At 41.0% G+C, this 20,527-nt stretch overlaps 1 protein-coding gene across 1 annotated transcript in view; it reads right to left on the bottom strand.

The window, feature by feature from the left end:
- The window catches only part of RBM26 (RNA binding motif protein 26), a gene marked incomplete in the record, with an annotated part of 247,005 nt that overhangs the window by 84,254 nt on the left and 142,224 nt on the right, over positions 1-20,527 (bottom strand). Inside the window, 2 exon segments of the mRNA XM_053705484.1 lie at positions 16,345-16,416; positions 17,401-17,532. Coding sequence (XP_053561459.1) covers positions 16,345-16,416; positions 17,401-17,532 — 204 coding nt within the window.

Below are 20,527 nucleotides of genomic sequence, written 5' to 3'. Positions count from 1 at the left end.
TAACACTTCTTTAAGTAAAGAACGAATAAATTCCATCTTGAACAAATACAAAGATTTAGCAGCATCAACCTCTGAGACAGAAACCTCTGAACCAGAAGAACCATTATCAGTATCAGAATGATGATGTTCATTTAAAAATTCATCTGAAAAAAGAGAAGTTTTAAAAGACTTTTATGCATACTAGAAGGAGAAATAACAGACATAGCCTTCTTAATGGATTTAAAAAATAAAATCTCTTATGTTATCAGGAACACTGAAAATTAGATGTTGACGGAACAGCAACAGGTAATGTAACAGTACTAAAGGAAATTTTATCTGCATTAATAAGTTTGACATGACATGCAATACAAATAACAGCTGGAGAAACAGATACCAAAAGTTTATAGCAGATACACTTAGCTTGGTAGCTCCAGCACTGTGCAGTGATTTTCCTGAAGTATCTTCTGACTCAGTTGCAACGTGGAACATCTTGCAATATGTAAAAGAAAAAAACAACATATAAAGCAAAATTGATCAAATTCCTTAAATGACAGTTTCAGGAATGGGAAAAAAATGCCAGTGAACAAGCTTCTAGCATCCAGAAGCAATAAATAATGAGACTTAAATAATGTGGAGACAAAAATGACGCCCATATTTTTTAGCGCCAAAAAAGACGCCCACATTATTTGGCGCCTAAATGCTTTTGGCGCCAAAAATGAAGCCACATCCGGAACGCCGACATTTTTGACGCAAAAAAACGTCAAAAAATGACGCAACTTCCGGCGACACGTATGACGCCGGAAACGGAAAAAAAATTTTGCGCCAAAAAAGTCCGCGCCAAGAATGACGCAATAAAAACATAATTTATGCTTACCTGATAAATTCCTTTCTTCTGTTGTGCGATCAGTCCACGGGTCATCATTACTTCTGGGATATAACTCCTCCCCAACAGGAAATGCAAGAGGATTCACCCAGCAGAGCTGATATAGCTCCTCCCCTCTACGTCAGTCCCAGTCATTCGACCAAGAATCAACGAGAAAGGAGTAACCAAGGGTGAAGTGGTGACTGGAGTATAATTTAAAAAATATTTACCTGCCTTAAAAAACAGGGCGGGCCGTGGACTGATCGCACAACAGAAGAAAGGAATTTATCAGGTAAGCATAAATTATGTTTTCTTCTGTTATGTGCGATCAGTCCACGGGTCATCATTACTTCTGGGATACCAATACCAAAGCAAAAGTACACGGATGACGGGAGGGATAGGCAGGCTCATTATATAGAAGGAACCACTGCCTGAAGAACCTTTCTCCCAAAAATAGCCTCCGAAGAAGCAAAAGTGTCAAATTTGTAAAATTTGGAAAAAGTATGAAGCGAAGACCAAGTTGCAGCCTTGCAAATCTGTTCAACAGAGGCCTCATTCTTAAAGGCCCAAGTGGAAGCCACAGCTCTAGTGGAGTGGGCTGTAATTCTTTCAGGAGGCTGCTGTCCAGCAGTCTCATAGGCTAAACGTATTATGCTACGAAGCCAGAAAGAGAGAGAGGTAGCAGAAGCTTTTTGACCTCTCCTCTGTCCAGAATAAACGACAAACAAGGAAGAAGTTTGGCGAAAATTTTTAGTTGCCTGCAAGTAGAACTTGAGGGCACGAACTACATCCAGATTGTGTAGAAGACGTTCCTTCTTTGAAGAAGGATTTGGACACAAGGATGGAACAACAATCTCTTGATTGATATTCCTGTTAGTAACTACCTTAGGTAAGAACCCAGGTTTAGTACGCAGAACTACCTTGTCTGAGTGAAAGATCAGATAAGGAGAATCACAATGTAGGGCTGATAACTCAGAGACTCTTCGAGCCGAGGAAATAGCCATTAAAAATAGAACTTTCCACGATAACAATTTTATATCAATGGAATGAAGGGGTTCAAATGGAACACCTTGTAAAACGTTAAGAACTAAGTTTAAACTCCATGGCGGAGCAACGGCTTTAAACACAGGCTTGATCCTAGCTAAAGCTTGACAAAAAGCCTGGACGTCTGGATTTTCTGACAGACGCCTGTGCAACAAGATGGACAGAGCTGAAATCTGTCCCTTTAATGAACTAGCCGATAAACCCTTTTCTAGACCTTCTTGTAGAAAGGACAATATCCTAGGGATCCTAACCTTACTCCAGGAGTAACGTTTGGATTCGCACCAGTATAGGTATTTGCGCCATATTTTATGGTAAATCTTTCTGGTAACAGGCTTCCTAGCCTGGATCAGGGTATCAATAACCGACTCAGAAAAACCACGCTTTGATAAAATCAAGCGTTCAATTTCCAAGCAGTCAGTTTCAGAGAAGTTAGATTTTGATGTTTGAATGGACCCTGTATCAGAAGGTCCTGTCTCAGAGGTAGAGACCAAGGCGGACAGGATGACATGTCCACTAGATCTGCATACCAAGTCCTGCGTGGCCATGCAGGCGCTATTAGAATCACAGATGCTCTCTCTTGTTTGATTTTCGCAATCAATCGAGGAAGCAGCGGGAAGGGTGGAAACACATAAGCCATCCCGAAGTTCCAAGGTGCTGTCAAAGCATCTATCAGAACCGCTTCCGGATCCCTGGATCTGGACCCGTAGTGAGGAAGTTTGGCGTTCTGGCGAGACGCCATGAGATCTATCTCTGGTTTGCCCCAACGTCGAAGTATTTGGGCAAAAATCTCCGGATGAAGTTCCCACTCTCCCGGATGAAAAGTCTGGCGACTCAAGAAATCCGCCTCCCAGTTCTCCACTCCCGGGATGTGGATTGCTGACAGGTGGCAAGAGTGAGACTCTGCCCAGCGAATTATCTTTGATACTTCCATCATTGCTAGGGAGCTTCTTGTCCCTCCCTGATGGTTGATGTAAGCTACAGTCGTGATATTGTCCGACTGAAACCTGATGAACCCCTGAGTTGTTAATTGGGGCCAAGCTAGAAGGGCATTGAGAACTGCCCTCAATTCCAGAATGTTTATTGGAAGGAGACTCTCCTCCTGATTCCATAATCCCTGAGTCTTCAGAGAATTCCAGACAGCGCCCCAACCTAGTAGGCTGGCGTCTGTTGTTACGATTGTCCAGTCTGGCCTGCTGAATGGCATCCCCCTGGACAGGTGTGGCCGATAAAGCCACCATAGAAGAGAATTTCTGGTCTCTTGATTCAGATTCAGGGTAGGGGACAAATCTGAGTAATCCCCATTCCACTGACTTAGCATGCACAATTGCAGCGGTCTGAGGTGTAGGCGTGCAAAAGGTACTATGTCCATTGCCGCTACCATTAAGCCGATCACCTCCATGCATTGAGCCACTGACGGGTGTTGAATGGAATGAAGGACACGGCATGCATCCTGAAGCCTTGTTAACCTGTCTTCTGTCAGGTAAATCTTCATTTCTACAGAATCTATAAGAGTCCCCAAGAATGGAACTCTTGTGAGAGGAAAAAGAGAACTTTTCTTTTCGTTCACTTTCCATCCATGCGACCTTAGAAATGCCAGAACTAACTCTGTATGAGACTTGGCAGTTTGAAAGCTTGAAGCTTGTATTAGAATGTCGTCTAGGTACGGAGCTACCGAAATTCCTCGCGGTCTTAGTACCGCCAGAAGGGCGCCCAGAACCTTTGTGAAGATTCTTGGGGCCGTAGCCAATCCGAATGGAAGAGCTACAAACTGGTAGTGCCTGTCTAGGAAGGCAAACCGTAGATACCGTTGATGATCTTTGTGAATCGGTATGTGAAGGTAAGCATCTTTTAAATCCACTGTGGTCATGTACTGACCCTTTTGGATCATAGGTAAGATTGTCCGAATAGTTTCCATTTTGAACGATGGAACTCTTAGGAATTTGTTTAGAATCTTTAAATCTAAGATTGGCCTGAAAGTTCCCTCTTTTTTGGGAACCACAAACAGGTTTGAGTAGAACCCTTGTCCTTGTTCCGACCGCGGAACTGGATGGATCACTCCCATTAATAACAGATCTTGTACACAGCGTAGAAACGCTTCTTTCTTTATCTGGTTTGTTGACAACCTTGACAGATGAAATCTCCCTTTTGGGGGAGATAATTTGAAGTCTAGAAGGTATCCCTGAGATATGATCTCCAGCGCCCAGGGATCCTGAACATCTCTTGCCCAGGCCTGAGCGAAGAGAGAAAGTCTGCCCCCCACTAGATCCGGTCCCGGATCGGGGGCTCTCGGTTCATGCTGTCTTTGGGGCAGCAGCAGGTTTCCTGGTCTGTTTGCCCTTATTCCAGGACTGGTTAGGTTTCCAGCCTTGTCTGTAACGAGCAACAGCTCCTTCCTGTTTTGGTGCAGTGGAGGTTGACGCTGCTCCAGGTTTGAAATTCCGAAAGGAACGAAAATTAGACTGTCTAGCCTTAGCTTTGGCTTTGTCTTGAGGTAGGGCGTGGCCCTTACCTCCTGTAATGTCAGCGATAATTTCTTTCAACCCGGGCCCAAATAAAGACTGCCCCTTGAAAGGTATATTAAGTAATTTAGACTTAGAAGTAACATCAGCTGACCAGGATTTTAGCCACAGTGCTCTACGTGCCTGTATGGCGAATCCAGAGTTCTTAGCCGTAAGTTTAGTTAAATGTACTACGGCCTCCGAAATGAATGAATTGGCTAGTTTAAGGACTCTAAGCCTGTCCATAATGTCGTCTAGCGTAGACGAACTAAGGTTCTCTTCCAGAGACTCAATCCAAAATGCTGCCGCAGCCGTAATCGGCGCGATACATGCAAGGGGTTGCAATATAAAACCTTGTTGAACAAACATTTTCTTAAGGTAACCCTCTAATTTTTTATCCATTGGATCTGAAAAAGCACAGCTATCCTCCACCGGGATAGTGGTACGCTTAGCTAAAGTAGAAACTGCTCCCTCCACCTTAGGGACCGTTTGCCATAAGTCCCGAGTAGTGGCGTCTATTGGAAACATCTTTCTAAATATTGGAGGGGGTGAGAACGGCACACCGGGTCTATCCCACTCCTTAGTAACAATTTCAGTTAATCTCTTAGGTATAGGAAAAACGTCAGTACTCGCCGGTACCGCAAAGTATTTATCCAACCTACACATTTTCTCTGGTATTGCAACGGTGTTACAATCATTGAGAGCTGCTAAGACCTCCCCTAGTAATGCACGGAGGTTCTCCAATTTAAATTTAAAATTTGAAATATCTGAATCCAATCTGTTTGGATCAGAACCGTCACCCACAGAATGAAGCTCTCCGTCCTCATGCTCTGCAAGCTGTGACGCAGTATCAGACATGGCCCTAGTATTGTCAGCGCACTCTGTTCTCACCCCAGAGTGATCACGCTTGCCTCTTAGTTCTGGTAATTTAGACAAAACTTCAGTCATAACAGTAGCCATATCATGTAATGTTATCTGTAATGGCCGCCCAGATGTATTAGGCGCCATAATATCACTCACCTCCCGGGCGGGAGATGCAGGTACTGCCGCGTGAGGCGAGTTAGTCGGCATAACTCTTCCCTCGCAGTTTGGTGAAATTTGTTCACATTGTACAAATTGACTTTTATTTAAAGTAGCATCAATACAGTTAGTACATAAATTTCTATTGGGCTCCACCTTGGCATTGGAACAAATGACACAGATATTTTCTGAGTCAGACATGTTTAACACACTAGCAATAACTTGCAACCTGGTTATAATCTTTTTTAGCAAAAACGTACTGTGCCTCAAAGAGGTACTTTAACGATTAAATGACAGTTGAGATAATGAACTGAAACAGTTATAGCATCAAGTTTAAAATAACACAACTTTTAGCAAAGGTTTGTTCCCATTAGTAAATAACTAAATTTGACATAAAAAATTATAGAGTAACGTTTTTATTCACAGTCAATAAAAATTCTCACAGCTCTGCTGAGAGAATGTACCTCCCTTCAAAGAAGTTTGAAGACCCCTGAGATCTGTCAGTGAACCGGATCATGCAGGAAATATAATAGTAGCTGACTGGAATTTTTTGATGCGTAGCAAAAGAGCGCCAAAACGGCCCCTCCCTCTCACACACAGCAGTGAGGAGAAACGAAACTGTCACAATTTAAAGCAGACAACTGCCAAGTGGAAAATAATGCCCAAACATTTATTTACTCAGTACCTCAGCAATGTAAACGATTCTACATTCCAGCAAAAACGTTTAACATGACAATATTTATTAAAAGGATTAGTGACCTTTAACAGAGTAGTTCCGGTGAAAAACCATTCCCAGAATACTGAAGTGTATACATACATGTCATTATAACGGTATAGCAGGATTTTTTCATCAATTCCATTCAGAAAATAAAAACTGCTACATACCTCAATGCAGATTCATCTGCCCGCTGTCCCCTGATCTGAAGCCTTTACCTCCCTCAGATGGCCGAGAACAGCAATATGATCTTAACTACTCCGGTTAAAATCATAGTAATAAACTCTGGTAGATTCTTCTTCAAACTCTGCCAGAGAAGTAATAACACGCTCCGGTGCTATTGTAAAATAACAAACTTTTGATTGAAGTCATAAAAACTAAGTATAATCACCATAGTCCTCTCACACATCCTATCTAGTCGTTGGGTGCAAGAGAATGACTGGGACTGACGTAGAGGGGAGGAGCTATATCAGCTCTGCTGGGTGAATCCTCTTGCATTTCCTGTTGGGGAGGAGTTATATCCCAGAAGTAATGATGACCCGTGGACTGATCGCACATAACAGAAGAAATGAAGCATTTTCTGCCCCCGCGAGCCTAACAGCCCACAGGGAAAAAGTCAAATTTTTTAAGGTAAGAAAAAATGATTGAAACAAATGCATTTATCCCAAGTATGAAACTGACTGTCTGAAAAATAAGGAAAGTTGAACATTCTGAGTCAAGGCAAATAAATGTTTGAATACATATATTTAGAACTTTATAAATAAAGTGCCCAACCATAGCTTAGAGTGTCACACAAAATAAGACTTACTTACCCCAGGACACTCATCTACATGTAGTAGAAAGCCAAACCAGTACTGAAACGAGAATCAGTAGAGGTAATGGTATATATAAGAGTATATCGTCGATCTGAAAAGGGAGGTAAGAGATGAATCTCTACGACCGATAACAGAGAACCTATGAAATAGACCCCGTAGAAGGAGATCACTGCATTCAAATAGGCAATACTCTCCTCACATCCCTCTGACATTCACTGCACGCTGAGAGGAAAACCGGGCTCCAACTTGCTGCGGAGCGCATATCAACGTAGAATCTAGCACAAACTTACTTCACCACCTCCATCGGAGGCAAAGTTTGTAAAACTGAATTGTGGGTGTGGTGAGGGGTGTATTTATAGGCATTTTAAGGTTTGGGAAACTTTGCCCCTCCTGGTAGGAATGTATATCCCATACGTCACTAGCTCATGGACTCTTGCTAATTACATGAAAGAAACATCTTAAAAATAGGAGAAGGAGAAAAACATAATTTATGCTTACCTGATAAATTCCTTTCTTCTGTAGTGTGATCAGTCCACGGGTCATCATTACTTGTGGGATATTAACTGCTCCCCTACAGGAAGTGCAAGAGGATTCACCCAGCAGAGTTGCTATATAGCTCCTCCCCTCTACGTCACCTCCAGTCATTCGACCAAGGACCAACGAGAAAGGAGAAGCCAAGGGTGTAGTGGTGACTGGAGTATAATTTAAAAAATATTTACCTGCCTTAAAAAACAGGGCGGGCCGTGGACTGATCACACTACAGAAGAAAGGAATTTATCAGGTAAGCATAAATTATGTTTTCTTCTGTTAAGTGTGATCAGTCCACGGGTCATCATTACTTGTGGGATACCAATACCAAAGCAAAAGTACACGGATGACGGGAGGGATAGGCAGGCTCTTTATACAGAAGGAACCACTGCCTGAAGAACCTTTCTTTGGGCACAAGGATGGAACAACAATCTCCTGATTGATATTCCTGTTAGTGACTACCTTAGGTAAGAACCCAGGCTTAGTACGCAGAACTACCTTATCCGAGTGAAAAATCAAATAAGGAGAATCACAATGTAAGGCTGATATCTCAGAGACTCTTCGAGCCGAGGAAATAGCCATTAAAAATAGAACTTTCCAAGATAACAACTTTATATCAATGGAATGAAGGGGTTCAAACGGAACACCCTGTAAAACGTTAAGAACAAGGTTTAAACTCCATGGTGGAGCCACAGCTTTAAACACAGGTTTAATCCTGGCCAAAGCCTGACAAAAGCCTGAACGTCTGGAACTTCTGACAGACGCTTGTGTAACAGAATGGACAGAGCTGAGATCTGTCCCTTTAAGGAACTAGCGGATAACCCCTTTTCTAAACCTTCTTGTAGAAAAGACAATATCCTAGGAATCCTAACCTTACTCCAAGAGTAACCTTTGGATTCGCACCAATATAGGTATTTACGCCATATTTTATGGTAAATCTTTCTGGTGACAGGCTTCCTAGCCTGTATTAAGGTATCAATAACTGACTCAGAAAAACCACGCTTTGATAAGATCAAGCATTCAATTTCCAAGCAGTCAGCTTCAGAGAAGTTAGATTTTGATGTTTGAAAGGACCCTGAATCAGAAGGTCCTGTTTCAGAGGTAACGACCAAGGTGGACAGAATGACATGTCCACCAGATCTGTATACCAAGTCCTGCATGGCCATGCAGGCGCTATTAGAATCACTGATGCTTTCTCCTGTTTGATTCTGGCAATCAATCGAGGAAGCATCGGGAAAGGTGGAAACACATAAGCCATCCTGAAGGTCCATGGTGCTGTCAAGGCATCTATCAGGACCGCTCCCGGATCCCTGGATCTGGACCCGTAGCGCGGAAGCTTGGCGTTCTGTCGAGACGCCATGAGATCTATCTCTGGTTTGCCCCAACGTGGAAGTATTTGGGCAAAGACCTCTGGATGAAGTTCCCACTCCCCCGGATGAAAAGTCTGACGACTTAAGAAATCCGCCTCCCAGTTCTCCACTCCCGGGATGTGGATTGCAGACAGGTGGCAAGAGTGAGACTCTGCCCAGCGAATTATCTTCGATACTTCCATCATTGCTAGGGAGCTTCTTGTCCCTCCCTGATGGTTGATATAAGCTACAGTCGTGATGTTGTCCGACTGGAACCTGATGAACCCCCGAGTTGCTAACTGGGGCCAAGCCAGAAGAGCATTGAGGACTGCTCTCAATTCCAGAATGTTTATTGGAAGAAGACTCTCCTCCTGATTCCATAGTCCCTGAGCCTTCAGAGAATTCCAGACAGCGCCCCAACCTAGTAGGCTGGCGTCTGTTGTTACAATTGACCAGTCTGGCCTGCTGAATGGCATTCCCCTGGACAGATGTGGCCGATAAAGCCACCATAGAAGAGAATTTCTGGTCTCTTGAATGGAATGAAGGACACGGCATGCATTTTGAAGTTTTGTTAACCTGTCCTCTGTCAGGTAAATCTTCATTTCTACAGAATCTATCAGAGTCCCCAGGAAGGGAACTCTTGTGAGTGGAAAGAGAGAACTTTTCTCTTCGTTCACTTTCCATCCATGCGACCTTAGAAATGCCAGTACTATCTCTGTATGAGATTTGGCAGTTTGAAAGCTTGAAGCTTGTATCAGTATGTCGTCTAAGTACGGAGCTACTGAAATTCCTCGCGGTCTTAGTACTGCCAGAAGAGTGCCCAGAACCTTTGTGAAGATTCTTGGAGCCGTAGCCAGTCCGAATGGAAGAGCTACAAACTGGTAATGCCTGTCTAAAAAGGCAAACCTTAGATACCGGTAATGACTTCTGTGAATCGGTATGTGAAGGTAAGCATCCTTTAAATCCACTGTGGTCAAGTACTGACCCTCTTGGATCATGGGCAAAATTGTTCGAATAGTTTCCATCTTGAACGATGGAACTCTTAGGAATTTGTTTAGGATCTTTAAATCCAAGATTGGCCTGAAGGTTCCCTCTTTTTGGGAACTACAAACAGATTTGAGTAAAACCCTTGTCCTTGTTCCAACCGCGGAACTGGATGGATCACTCCCATTAATAAAAGATCTTGTACGCAGCGTAGAAACGCTTCCTTCTTTGTTAGGTTTGTTGACAACCTTGACAGATGAAATCTCCCTCTTGGGGGAGAGGATTTGAAGTCCAGAAGGTATCCCTGAGATATGATCTCTAACGCCCAGGGATCCTGAACATCTCTTGCCCAAGCCTGGGCGAAGAGGGAAAGTCTGCCCCCCACTAGATCCGGTCCCGGATCGGGGGCCCTCAATTCATGCTGTCTTAGGGGCAGCAGCAGGTTTTCTGGCCTGTTTGCCCCTGTTCCAGGACTGGTTAGGTTTCCAGCCTTGTCTGTAGCGAGCAACAGCTCCTTCCTGTTTTGGTGCAGAGGAAGTTGATGCTGCTCCTGCTTTGAAATTACGAAAGGAACGAAAATTGGACTGTCTAGCCTTGGCTTTGGCCTTGTCCTGAGGCAGGGCATGACCTTTACCTCCTGTAATGTCATCAATAATCTCTTTCAAGCCGGGCCCGAATAAGGTCTGCCCTTTGAAAGGAATATTAAGCAATTTAGATTTAGACGTAACATCAGCTGACCAGGATTTTAGCCACAGAGCTCTGCGTGCCTGAATGGCGAATCCTGAATTTTTAGCCGCAAGTTTAGTTAAATGTACTACGGCATCTGAAATAAATGAATTAGCTAACTTAAGGAATTTAAGTTTGTGTGTGATGTCATCTAGTGTGGATGATTGAAGTGTCTCTTCCAGAGACTCAAACCAAAATGCTGCTGCAGCCGTGACAGGCGCAATACATGCAAGAGGTTGCAATATAAACCCTTGTTGAACAAACATTTTCTTAAGGTAACCCTCAAATTTTTTATCCATTGGATCTGAAAAAGCACAGCTATCCTCCACTGGGATAGTGGTACGCTTAGCTAAAGTAGAAACTGCTCCCTCCACCTTAGGGACCATTTGCCATAAGTCCCGTGTGGCGGCGTCTATTGGAAACATTTTTCTGAATATAGGAGGGGGTGAGAAAGGCACACCGGGTCTATCCCACTCCTTAGTAACAATGTCAGTAAGTCTCTTAGGTATAGGAAAAACGTCAGTACTCGTCGGTACCGCAAAATATTTATCCAACCTACACATTTTTTCTGGGATTGCAACTGTGTTACAATCATTCAGAGCCGCTAATACCTCCCCTAGTAACACACGGAGGTTCTCAAGCTTAAATTTAAAATTTGAAATGTCTGAGTCCAGTTTATTTGGATCAGAACCGTCACCCACAGAATGAAGCTCTCCGTCTTCACGTTCTGCAAACTGTGACGCAGTATCAGACATGGCCCTTGCATTATCAGCGCACTCTGTTCTCATCCCAGAGTGATCACGTTTACCTCTTAGTTCTGGTAGTTTAGCCAAAACTTCAGTCATAACAGTAGCCATATCTTGTAATGTGATTTGTAATGGCCGCCCAGATGCACTCGGCGCTACAATATCACGCACCTCCTGAGCGGGAGATGCAGGTACTGACACGTGAGGCGAGTTAGTCGGCATAACTCTCCCCTCGTTGTTTGGTGAAATATGTTCAATTTGTACAGATTGACTATTTTTTAAAGTAGCATCAATACATTTAGTACATAAATTTCTATTGGGCTCCACTTTGGCATTAACACATATAGCACAGAGATATTCCTCTGAATCAGACATGTTTAACACACTAGCAAATAAACAGCAACTTGGAAATACTTTTCAAAGTAATTTACAAATAATATGAAAACGAACTGTGCCTTTAAGAAGCACAGAAAATATTATAACAGATAAAATAATTAAGTTATAGCATCAATCTTTGTCAGAATATACAGTTTTAGCAAAGGATTGTTCCCCTCAGCAAATGATAACTAACCCAGGCAGCAGAAAAAAAATACACAAATAAACGTTTTTTATATCACAGTCAATACAATCAGCACAGCTCTGCTGTGAATGATTACTTCCCTCAAAAAAGACTCTTGAGATCCCTGAACTCTGTAGAGATGAACCGGATCATGCAGGAAGAAAATGAACCTCTGACTGAGTTTTTCTGATGCATAGTGAAAGCACCAAAATGGCCCCTCCCCCACACACATAACAGTGAGAGGGATCAGTGAACTGCTCTAATTTAAATCAAAACTATTGCCAAGTGGAAAAAAAGTGCCCAAAACATTTTTTCACCCAGTACCTCAGAGAAAAAAACGTTTTTACATGCCAGCAAAAAAACGTTTTACCTCAATAATTAATTGTCATTTAAAACCTATTGCAAGTCCCTGCAAAATAGGTTAAGTCTATGTATACAGTTTAAAAGCCAGAGAAGTACCATTTCCCAGAAAACTGAAGTGTAAAATATACATACATGACAGCCTGATATCAGCTACATCTACTGCATTCAAGGCTGAGTTTACATTATAACGGTATGGCAGGATTTTCTCATCAATTCCATGTCAGAAAATAATAAACTGCTACATACCTCTTTGCAGATTAATCTGCCTGCTGTCCCCTGATCTGAAGTTTACCTCTCCTCAGATGGCTGAGAAACAGCAATATGATCTTAACTACTCCGGCTAAAATCATAGAAAAACTCAGGTAGATTCTTCTTCAAATTCTACCAGAGAAGGAATAACACACTCCGGTGCTATTATAAAATAACAAACTTTTGATTGAAGATATAAAAACTAAATATATCACCATAGTCCTCTCACACATCCTATCTAGTCGTTGGGTGCAAGAGAATGACTGGAGGTGACGTAGAGGGGAGGAGCTATATAGCAACTCTGCTGGGTGAATCCTCTTGCACTTCCTGTAGGGGAGCAGTTAATATCCCACAAGTAATGATGACCCGTGGACTGATCACACTTAACAGAAGAAAACCTTTCTCCCTTCCTTAACAACAATTTCTGTAGCCCGATCTGGTACGGGAAAACATTCCAGCATGGAAGGTACATCATAGTACTTGTTAAGTTTGCTAGAGGGTTGAGGGCTGAGGGTTGACAACCACAGTAGTGTCAGAGTCGTCCAGAGTAGCCAAAACCTCCTTGAGTAGTAAACGGAGGTGCTCTAGCTTAAACCTGAAGGATACAACTTCAGCATCAGAGGAAGGAATTACACTGTCAGAATCTGAGATCTCACCCTCAGATGCTACCGAAGAATCCTCCCCATCAGATCTATGAGAGGGAATATTCGGAATAGCCACGACCGAGTCAGACACCTTACGCACTGATTCTTTAGACATCCTCTTGCGCTTTCCCTGTAGAATGGGAAAAGCAGACAACGCATCAGAAACTACAGAAGACATGAGAAAAGCAATGTCTTGCAAGGAGACCCAAGCAGCAGCTTGAGAGGAAGCGCAGGGTACTGAATTAATGGGTACTAAAATTTGGGACACCTGAGGAGAAAAATGCGGCATATTTTGAACATTGTCAGAAGACTCCTGGACAGCATCCGTTTTAGACAATATTGTTTTAAAAAAGTCTATACTTTAAAGTTCTCTCAACACGAGGAACAAAAAGGAATTGGTGGTTCAATATTAGCATTCAAACATAAAGGACATCTGTAATCTACAACAGAGTCTTTGTCTATCTTAACAGAATATAAATAATTAAATAATTAAATTATGAACAAATTTAATAAAGAAAAAAATTTACTGTCTCTTTAAATTTTAAAAAGAAACTGCTTTATTTTTGATGCAATGCAAAAAAGAAACTGCTTTATTTTTCGAATAAAAACAAAAATGTTACTGCTTTATTTTTCAAGATATGTGAAATAAACACCTCAAACAGCCTCTACACCTCAGCTATAGCTTTGCTGAGGTGCCTGTCCTAGTAGGATAACTAAATAAAAATGGAGCTGTTTCATAAATGTCACGCTAGCAAATAACCGTTGATTTGAAAAACGTTAAGATGCAGATCTCTCCTCCATATACAGGAAGTGAGAGAAAAATAAGTGTGCAACAGATACATTTTTACCTCACACAAGCCCTAATAAAACCACCAAAATGAGCCAAGTTCTCCTCAAGTCCCCAGTGTCTGCAAAACTGCCATATATAATCCCCCTTACAACACTAGGAGTAATGTATTAAATATCCCTGTTAGGGAAATAGTAAAGTGCCATGTTTTTTCCTTAAAGCTGCTTAAGAAAATAAATTAGCACTTACATCAATAAATCTGCCTGGCAGCAAGGCAGCTCACTAGGTTTGGAGAGGTCCTTAACCTCATATTGACCTGTGGAAAATAATAATAAGGGCAGCAACTTTTATTTAAATATGAGGGAGACGCAGTGAGAATTATGTCCCAAAAGTTCCCTTTGCTTAAAAGCCACCAATGCTGAAATGGACTACAGCTACACCCCAAAGTAAAAACAGCACATACTTGTACAGCAAATAAAATAATAAAATCTTGATTGAAGAATCTTTCCAGCACCTAACTTTACCACTTCCTTACTCTAATGTAGGCAAAGAGAATGACTGGAGTTGGAGGGAAGGGAGGTGATATTTAAAGGGACAGTAAACCCAAAATGTTTCTTTCATGATTCAGGTAAAGAATACAATTTTAAACATTCCAATTTACTTCTATTATCTAATTTGCTTATTTTTTTAGATATCTTTTGTTGAAGAAATAGCAATGCACATGGGTGAGCCAATCACATGAGGCATCTATGTGCAGCCCCCAATCAGCAGCTACTGAGGCTATCTAGATATGCTTTTCAGCAAAGAATATCAAGAGAATTAAGCAAACTAAACAATAGAAGTAAATTAGAAAGTTTTTCAAAATTGCATTATCTTTCTAAATCGTGAAAGAAAAAAATGTGGGTTTCATGTCCCTTTAACAGCTTTGCTGTGGTGCTCTTTGCCGCCTCCTGCTGGCCAGAAGGGGAATATCCCAATAGTAATTAGAAGATCTGTGGACTCACCGTGTCATTAGAAAGAAATATATTTTTAAATTTGTCAAAAACCCCCCAAAAAACTACTGCTTATTTAAAAGTTATAATTGCATTGTATTTTTATTATGCACTTGTTGATTATGCGTGCGCACACGTCTTTAGCCATCTGGTAGCAGTTCTACCATGTTTATAGCAATGGTGGCAAATACTGATGCCATACATGCATGCTTCTAAGCTCCTATCGGCCTACCATGCAAATTTAGTAAGAGAAGTAAATTGGAAGCTTCCAATCATTATCTGAATCCTGGACGTTTTTTATTTAACTGTCCCTTTAAATTAACAAAGGCTAAACATGTAAAGCTTTTCTAACAGATTAACACCTTGCTTGCTGCAATTGATTTATTAATGGCCAACCTGCACCACCATCGTGAATTATTTGGGGGTGCCAAACTAGACAGTTAATAAACAGTGACCAGACACGCAATAAATTTTAAAAAAGTCTAGCCTGGTAGTTGAGAATTAACCCCATTCACTACTGAGAATTCCAGAGGAATAACTTGCCCAAAACACCAAAGGATTTTTAGAATTTTTGCTCACTCCATTTAAATTGAAACCTTTTATTTTTTTTATTTACTTTTTAAAACTATATTATTTTTTTCTGGAGGCAACACAAGGTATTAAGCTAGGCCCCTTTTGGTATATTTTATGCCCTTGTTTCATAGCCGAATGCGATCATATTAAAATAAAAAAAACGTTAACTTTTTCACAAACTTTGTGTTTCTTACTGACTATATTTACATACAGCTTGTGCAGTTATAACATAAATGGATGTAAAACCTTCTCTGGGGTCCCCTTTGTCCAGAAGTAGCTGATATTGTATGGCTTTACCATTGCTTTTTGGTAATTAGAATGGCATTAATACTCAGAGTCTAAAATTCCTGGCAGTGAAGTGGTTAGTTAGCTGGCAAGGGTTATAGATATTCTAGTGTAAGGATTACCCTACCATCTCTCAAACAGCTCGCCCCCCTGCCACCTCCAAAATAGCTCTCTAACCCTCCCCTCCTAATGGCGTCCACCATCTTAGGTACTGGTAGCTGACTGCCAGTAGCCATTTTTGGTACAATTTTTTTTTCTGTAGTGTAGAAGTTCCCCCACACCCACAAACACATGCAGCCCCATCATTCCTGCGATTGTAGGAACCCACAACCCTAATTTATTTTATTTTCTGTTGTGTAGCATCCATACCCTCCCTTTCAAACTTTATTTCTGCAGTGTAGGGCCTCGCCCACTCCCTCCCTCTCCCTATGTGCCACCCACACGGCTCCCTCCTGTCACTTTACAGTTGAGACTGCTGGAGGTTCCTGAAGCGGCGATAGATAGAATATATATATATATACACACACACACATCATGCGGTACATGATGGGCTCATAACGTATATACAGTATACACGTCGTATTTGGTTAAGGCGTTAAATTAACACAGAATTGAATAATCCTAACCTTTTCAGTTGCTGTAGCATTGTGTTGTGTGATATATCCCAATCTCTCTTTTATGGATACTTTGGTCACATTCTACAAAAAAAAAAAAATACACAGATTGAATTTCAGATAATTTAACAAAAAATGCAGTCTAAACCATAGAAATTCGGAAAAGACACATGATTAAATACAAATACTACGAGGGATATGAAACAAAAATACATTTTGTGATTCAGACAGAGCACACCATTTTTAAAAAGTTTCCAATTTACTTCTATTATCAAATTTGCTTTGTTCCCATGATATTCTTTGTTGAAGAAAATAGTGCTGCCATCTAGTGCCCGTGCAAATGGGTAACATTTTTTTAAAACTGCTGCCATACAGTGCTCCAAAAATGGTAAGGCTCCTAAACTTACGTACTTGCTTTTCAACAAAGAAAACAAGAGAACTTAGAAAAACATGAGAATGAAGCAAATTAGATAATAGAAGTAAATTAGAAAGTTGTTTACAATAACATGATCTAGCTGAATCATGAAAATAATTGGGCTTAATTTTCCTTGAAACATCTGAAAAAGTACGGATTTTATTTTTTACAGTTTTCCTCTACTTTCAATACCAACTAATAAATCCTTTTGCTGATGAGCTGTTTTTGAGCTTTAAGATGATCACATTTAAAAAGGACGGTGTACACCAATTTTCATATAAATGCATGTAATAGACACTACTATAAAGGAGAATATGCACAGATACCGATCTAAAAAATCAGTTTAAAACATTGGAAAACTTGCTTACAAGCTCTCAGTTTAGCACTGTTGATGAGGTTAGGCTTGGACCGCAGAAAGAGCAGGCGCAGCCCCCACCCTGCATATGAAAAGACAGATTACACAAACAATAGCAGCAGGAATTGGTAGACTTGGGTCTACACCTGATCATTTGGGGCTTGGTTAGGAGTCTGAAAATCAGCACAATGTTAATTAAAAAAAAAAAAAAGCAAAAACTATATATTGTTACAAAAACACTCCCACAAAAGCTAGAAAACAAAAAGTAGTAAAACAAAAATAGGAAAGTATAACATACCTGCAATTTTTCTGTGTTAGCACTTTGGGCCTCTGCTGGTTCAATGTTACTTGAGGGTACTGGACCAAGACGTTCTTTTACAGATTGTTTTATAAGAGATACATTTGGTGGCTGAGCTGTAAGCTGACCAACCTGTATATCAAACAAGAAGAATTTAATTACAATAACCTTGTAAAGATACTAAAGCATGAAAACTCCAAGAGTAGCACTACTCCCACAAAGTAAAACTCCCCAACTCTGTGATATTCACAACACATTTCAAACCAGAACATGAAGCCGCAGGGAAGGAAGCTTAACCAGACAGGAAAAGCCATACAATTACACTATTATGACCTATACGTTTTTAATAAAACTAACATGACTTGATTGCTCTTGTTTTTAATGAATAGATTGCATTAAACAGTATTACTTTTTTAAGTGTCTAAAAAATGCTCTGATCTTGCTTTGTATCTCACAAATATTTATGTGGAGTGGAAACATTTCCTGGAAATTTAAACATTTATTTATATACAGACACTTCTATGTGGCTCCTAACAATGTGTGTCTGGATAACCAGTTTGCTCTTAATTTTGCTAAATCTACTCTATGGTGTTAAATTATGCAACTTCCTTATCCATGCTGGTTCATAGTACGGTTGATTCCTTTTTAAGTTTGATACTACCAGTATGAAAATTATGCAGTTCAGATGTTTCATAATATTCTAGACACAAATAAGGACAGTTTTTAAGTGAGTAACTGGTTTTATGTTAGGTCCTTCTGACTTTGAGATCTCAACTGGATTTAGTTGACAATTTCCTTATACTTCTTGTGAGATAGTGATCTTACTTTGGCACTGCCTAGCTCTTTTGTTCGTATTGTAAATAGTACAAACTAACACTTTTTGTATTCGTTCCTTTATGTCCTTCACACAAAAACATAATTTATGCTTACCTGATAAATTTATTTCTCTTGTAGTGTATCCAGTCCACGGATCATCCATTACTTGTGGGATATTCTCCTTCCCAACAGGAAGTTGCAAGAGGATCACCCACAGCAGAGCTGCTATATAGCTCCTCCCCTCACTGCCATATCCAGTCATTTGACCGAAACAAGACGAGAAAGGAGAAACCATCGGGTGCAGTGGTGACTGTAGTTTAATTAAAATTTAGACCTGCCTTAAAAGGACAGGGCAGGCCGTGGACTGGATACACTACAAGAGAAATAAATTTATCAGGTAAGCATAAATTATGTTTTCTCTTGTTAAGTGTATCCAGTCCACGGATCATCCATTACTTGTGGGATACGAATACCAAAGCTAAAGTACACGGATGATGGGAGGGACAAGGCAGGAACTTAAACAGAAGGAACCACTGCCTGTAGAACCTCTCTCCCAAACACAGCCTCCGAAGAAGCAAAAGTGTCAAATTTGTAAAATTTTGAAAAGGTGTGAAGCGAAGACCAAGTCGCAGCCTTGCAAATCTGTTCAACAGAGGCCTCATTTTTAAAGGCCCAGGTGGAAGCCACAGCTCTAGTAGAATGAGCTGTAATCCTTTCAGGGGGCTGCTGTTCAGCAGTCTCATAGGCTAAGCGTATTATGATCCGAAGCCAAAAGGAGAGAGAGGTTGCCGAAGCTTTTTGACCTCTCCTCTGTCCACAGTAAACGACAAACAGGGCAGATGTTTGATGAAAATCTTTAGTAGCCTGTAAGTAAAACTTCAAGGCACGGACTACGTCCAGATTATGCAAAAGACGTTCCTTCTTTGAAGAAGGATTAGGACACAATGATGGAACAACAATCTCTTGATTGATATTCTTGTTAGAAACCACCTTAGGTAAAAACCCAGGTTTGCTACGCAGAACTACCTTGTCTGAATGAAAAATCAGATAAGGAGAATCACAATGTAAGGCAGATAACTCCGAGACTCTTCGAGCCGAGGAAATAGCCATCAAAAACAGAACTTTCCAAGATAAAAGTTTAATATCAATGGAATGGAGGGGTTCAAACGGAACTCCCTGAAGAACTTTAAGAACCAAGTTTAAGCTCCACGGGGGAGCAACAGTTTTAAACACAGGCTTAATCCTAACCAAAGCCTGACAAAATGCCTGGACGTCTGGAACTTCTGCCAGACGCTTGTGCAAAAGAATAGACAGAGCAGAGATCTGTCCTTTTAAAGAACTAGCTGATAAGCCTTTGTCCAAACCCTCTTGGAGAAAGGACAATATCCTAAGAATCCTAACCTTACTCCATGAGTAACTCTTGGATTCACACAAATAAAGTTATTTTTCTAAATATAGGAGGTGGGGAAAAGGGCACACCGGGTCTATCCCACTCCTTACTAATAATTTCTGTAAGCCTTTTAGGTATAGGAAAAACATCAGTACACACCGGCACCGCATAGTATCTATCCAGCCTACACAATTTCTCTGGAATTGCAACTGTGTTACAGTCATTCAGAGCAGCTAATACCTCCCCAAGCAATACACAGAGGTTCTCAAGCTTAAACTTAAAATTAGAAATCTCTGAATCAGGTTTCCCCGAGTCAGAGATGTCACCCACAGACTGAAGCTCTCCGTCCTCATGTTCTGCATACTGTGACGCAGTATCAGACATGGCTCTAACAGCATTTGCGCGCTCTGTATCTCTCCTAACCCCAGAGCTATCGCGCTTGCCTCTTAATTCAGGCAATCTAGATAATACCTTTGACAGAGTATTATTCATGATTGCAGCCATGTCCTGCAAGGTAATCGCTATGGGCGTCCCTGATGTAATTGGCGCCATATTAGCGTGCGTCCCCTGAGCGGGAGGAGAAGGGTCTGACACGTGGGGAGAGTTAGTCGGCATAACTTCCCCCTCGACAGAACCCTCTGGTGATAATTCTTTTATAGATAAAGACTGATCTTTACTGTTTAAGTTGAAATCAATACATTTAGTACACATTCTCCTATGGGGCTCCACCATGGCTTTCAAACATAATGAACAAGTAGGTTCCTCTGTGTCAGACATGTTTAAACAGACTAGCAATGAGACTAGCAAGCTTGGAAAACACTTTAAAACAAGTTTACAAGCAATATAAAAAAACGTTACTGCGCCTTTAAGAAACACAAATTTTCCCAAATTTTGAAATAACAGTGAAAAAATGCAGTTACA

The sequence above is a fragment of the Bombina bombina genome, chromosome 3 (assembly GCF_027579735.1).
Source record: "Bombina bombina isolate aBomBom1 chromosome 3, aBomBom1.pri, whole genome shotgun sequence".
NCBI classification, from domain to species: Eukaryota; Metazoa; Chordata; class Amphibia; order Anura; family Bombinatoridae; genus Bombina; species Bombina bombina.
The sequence above is the reverse complement of the archived record's forward strand: the minus strand, read 5'-3'. Positions and strand labels throughout refer to the sequence as shown.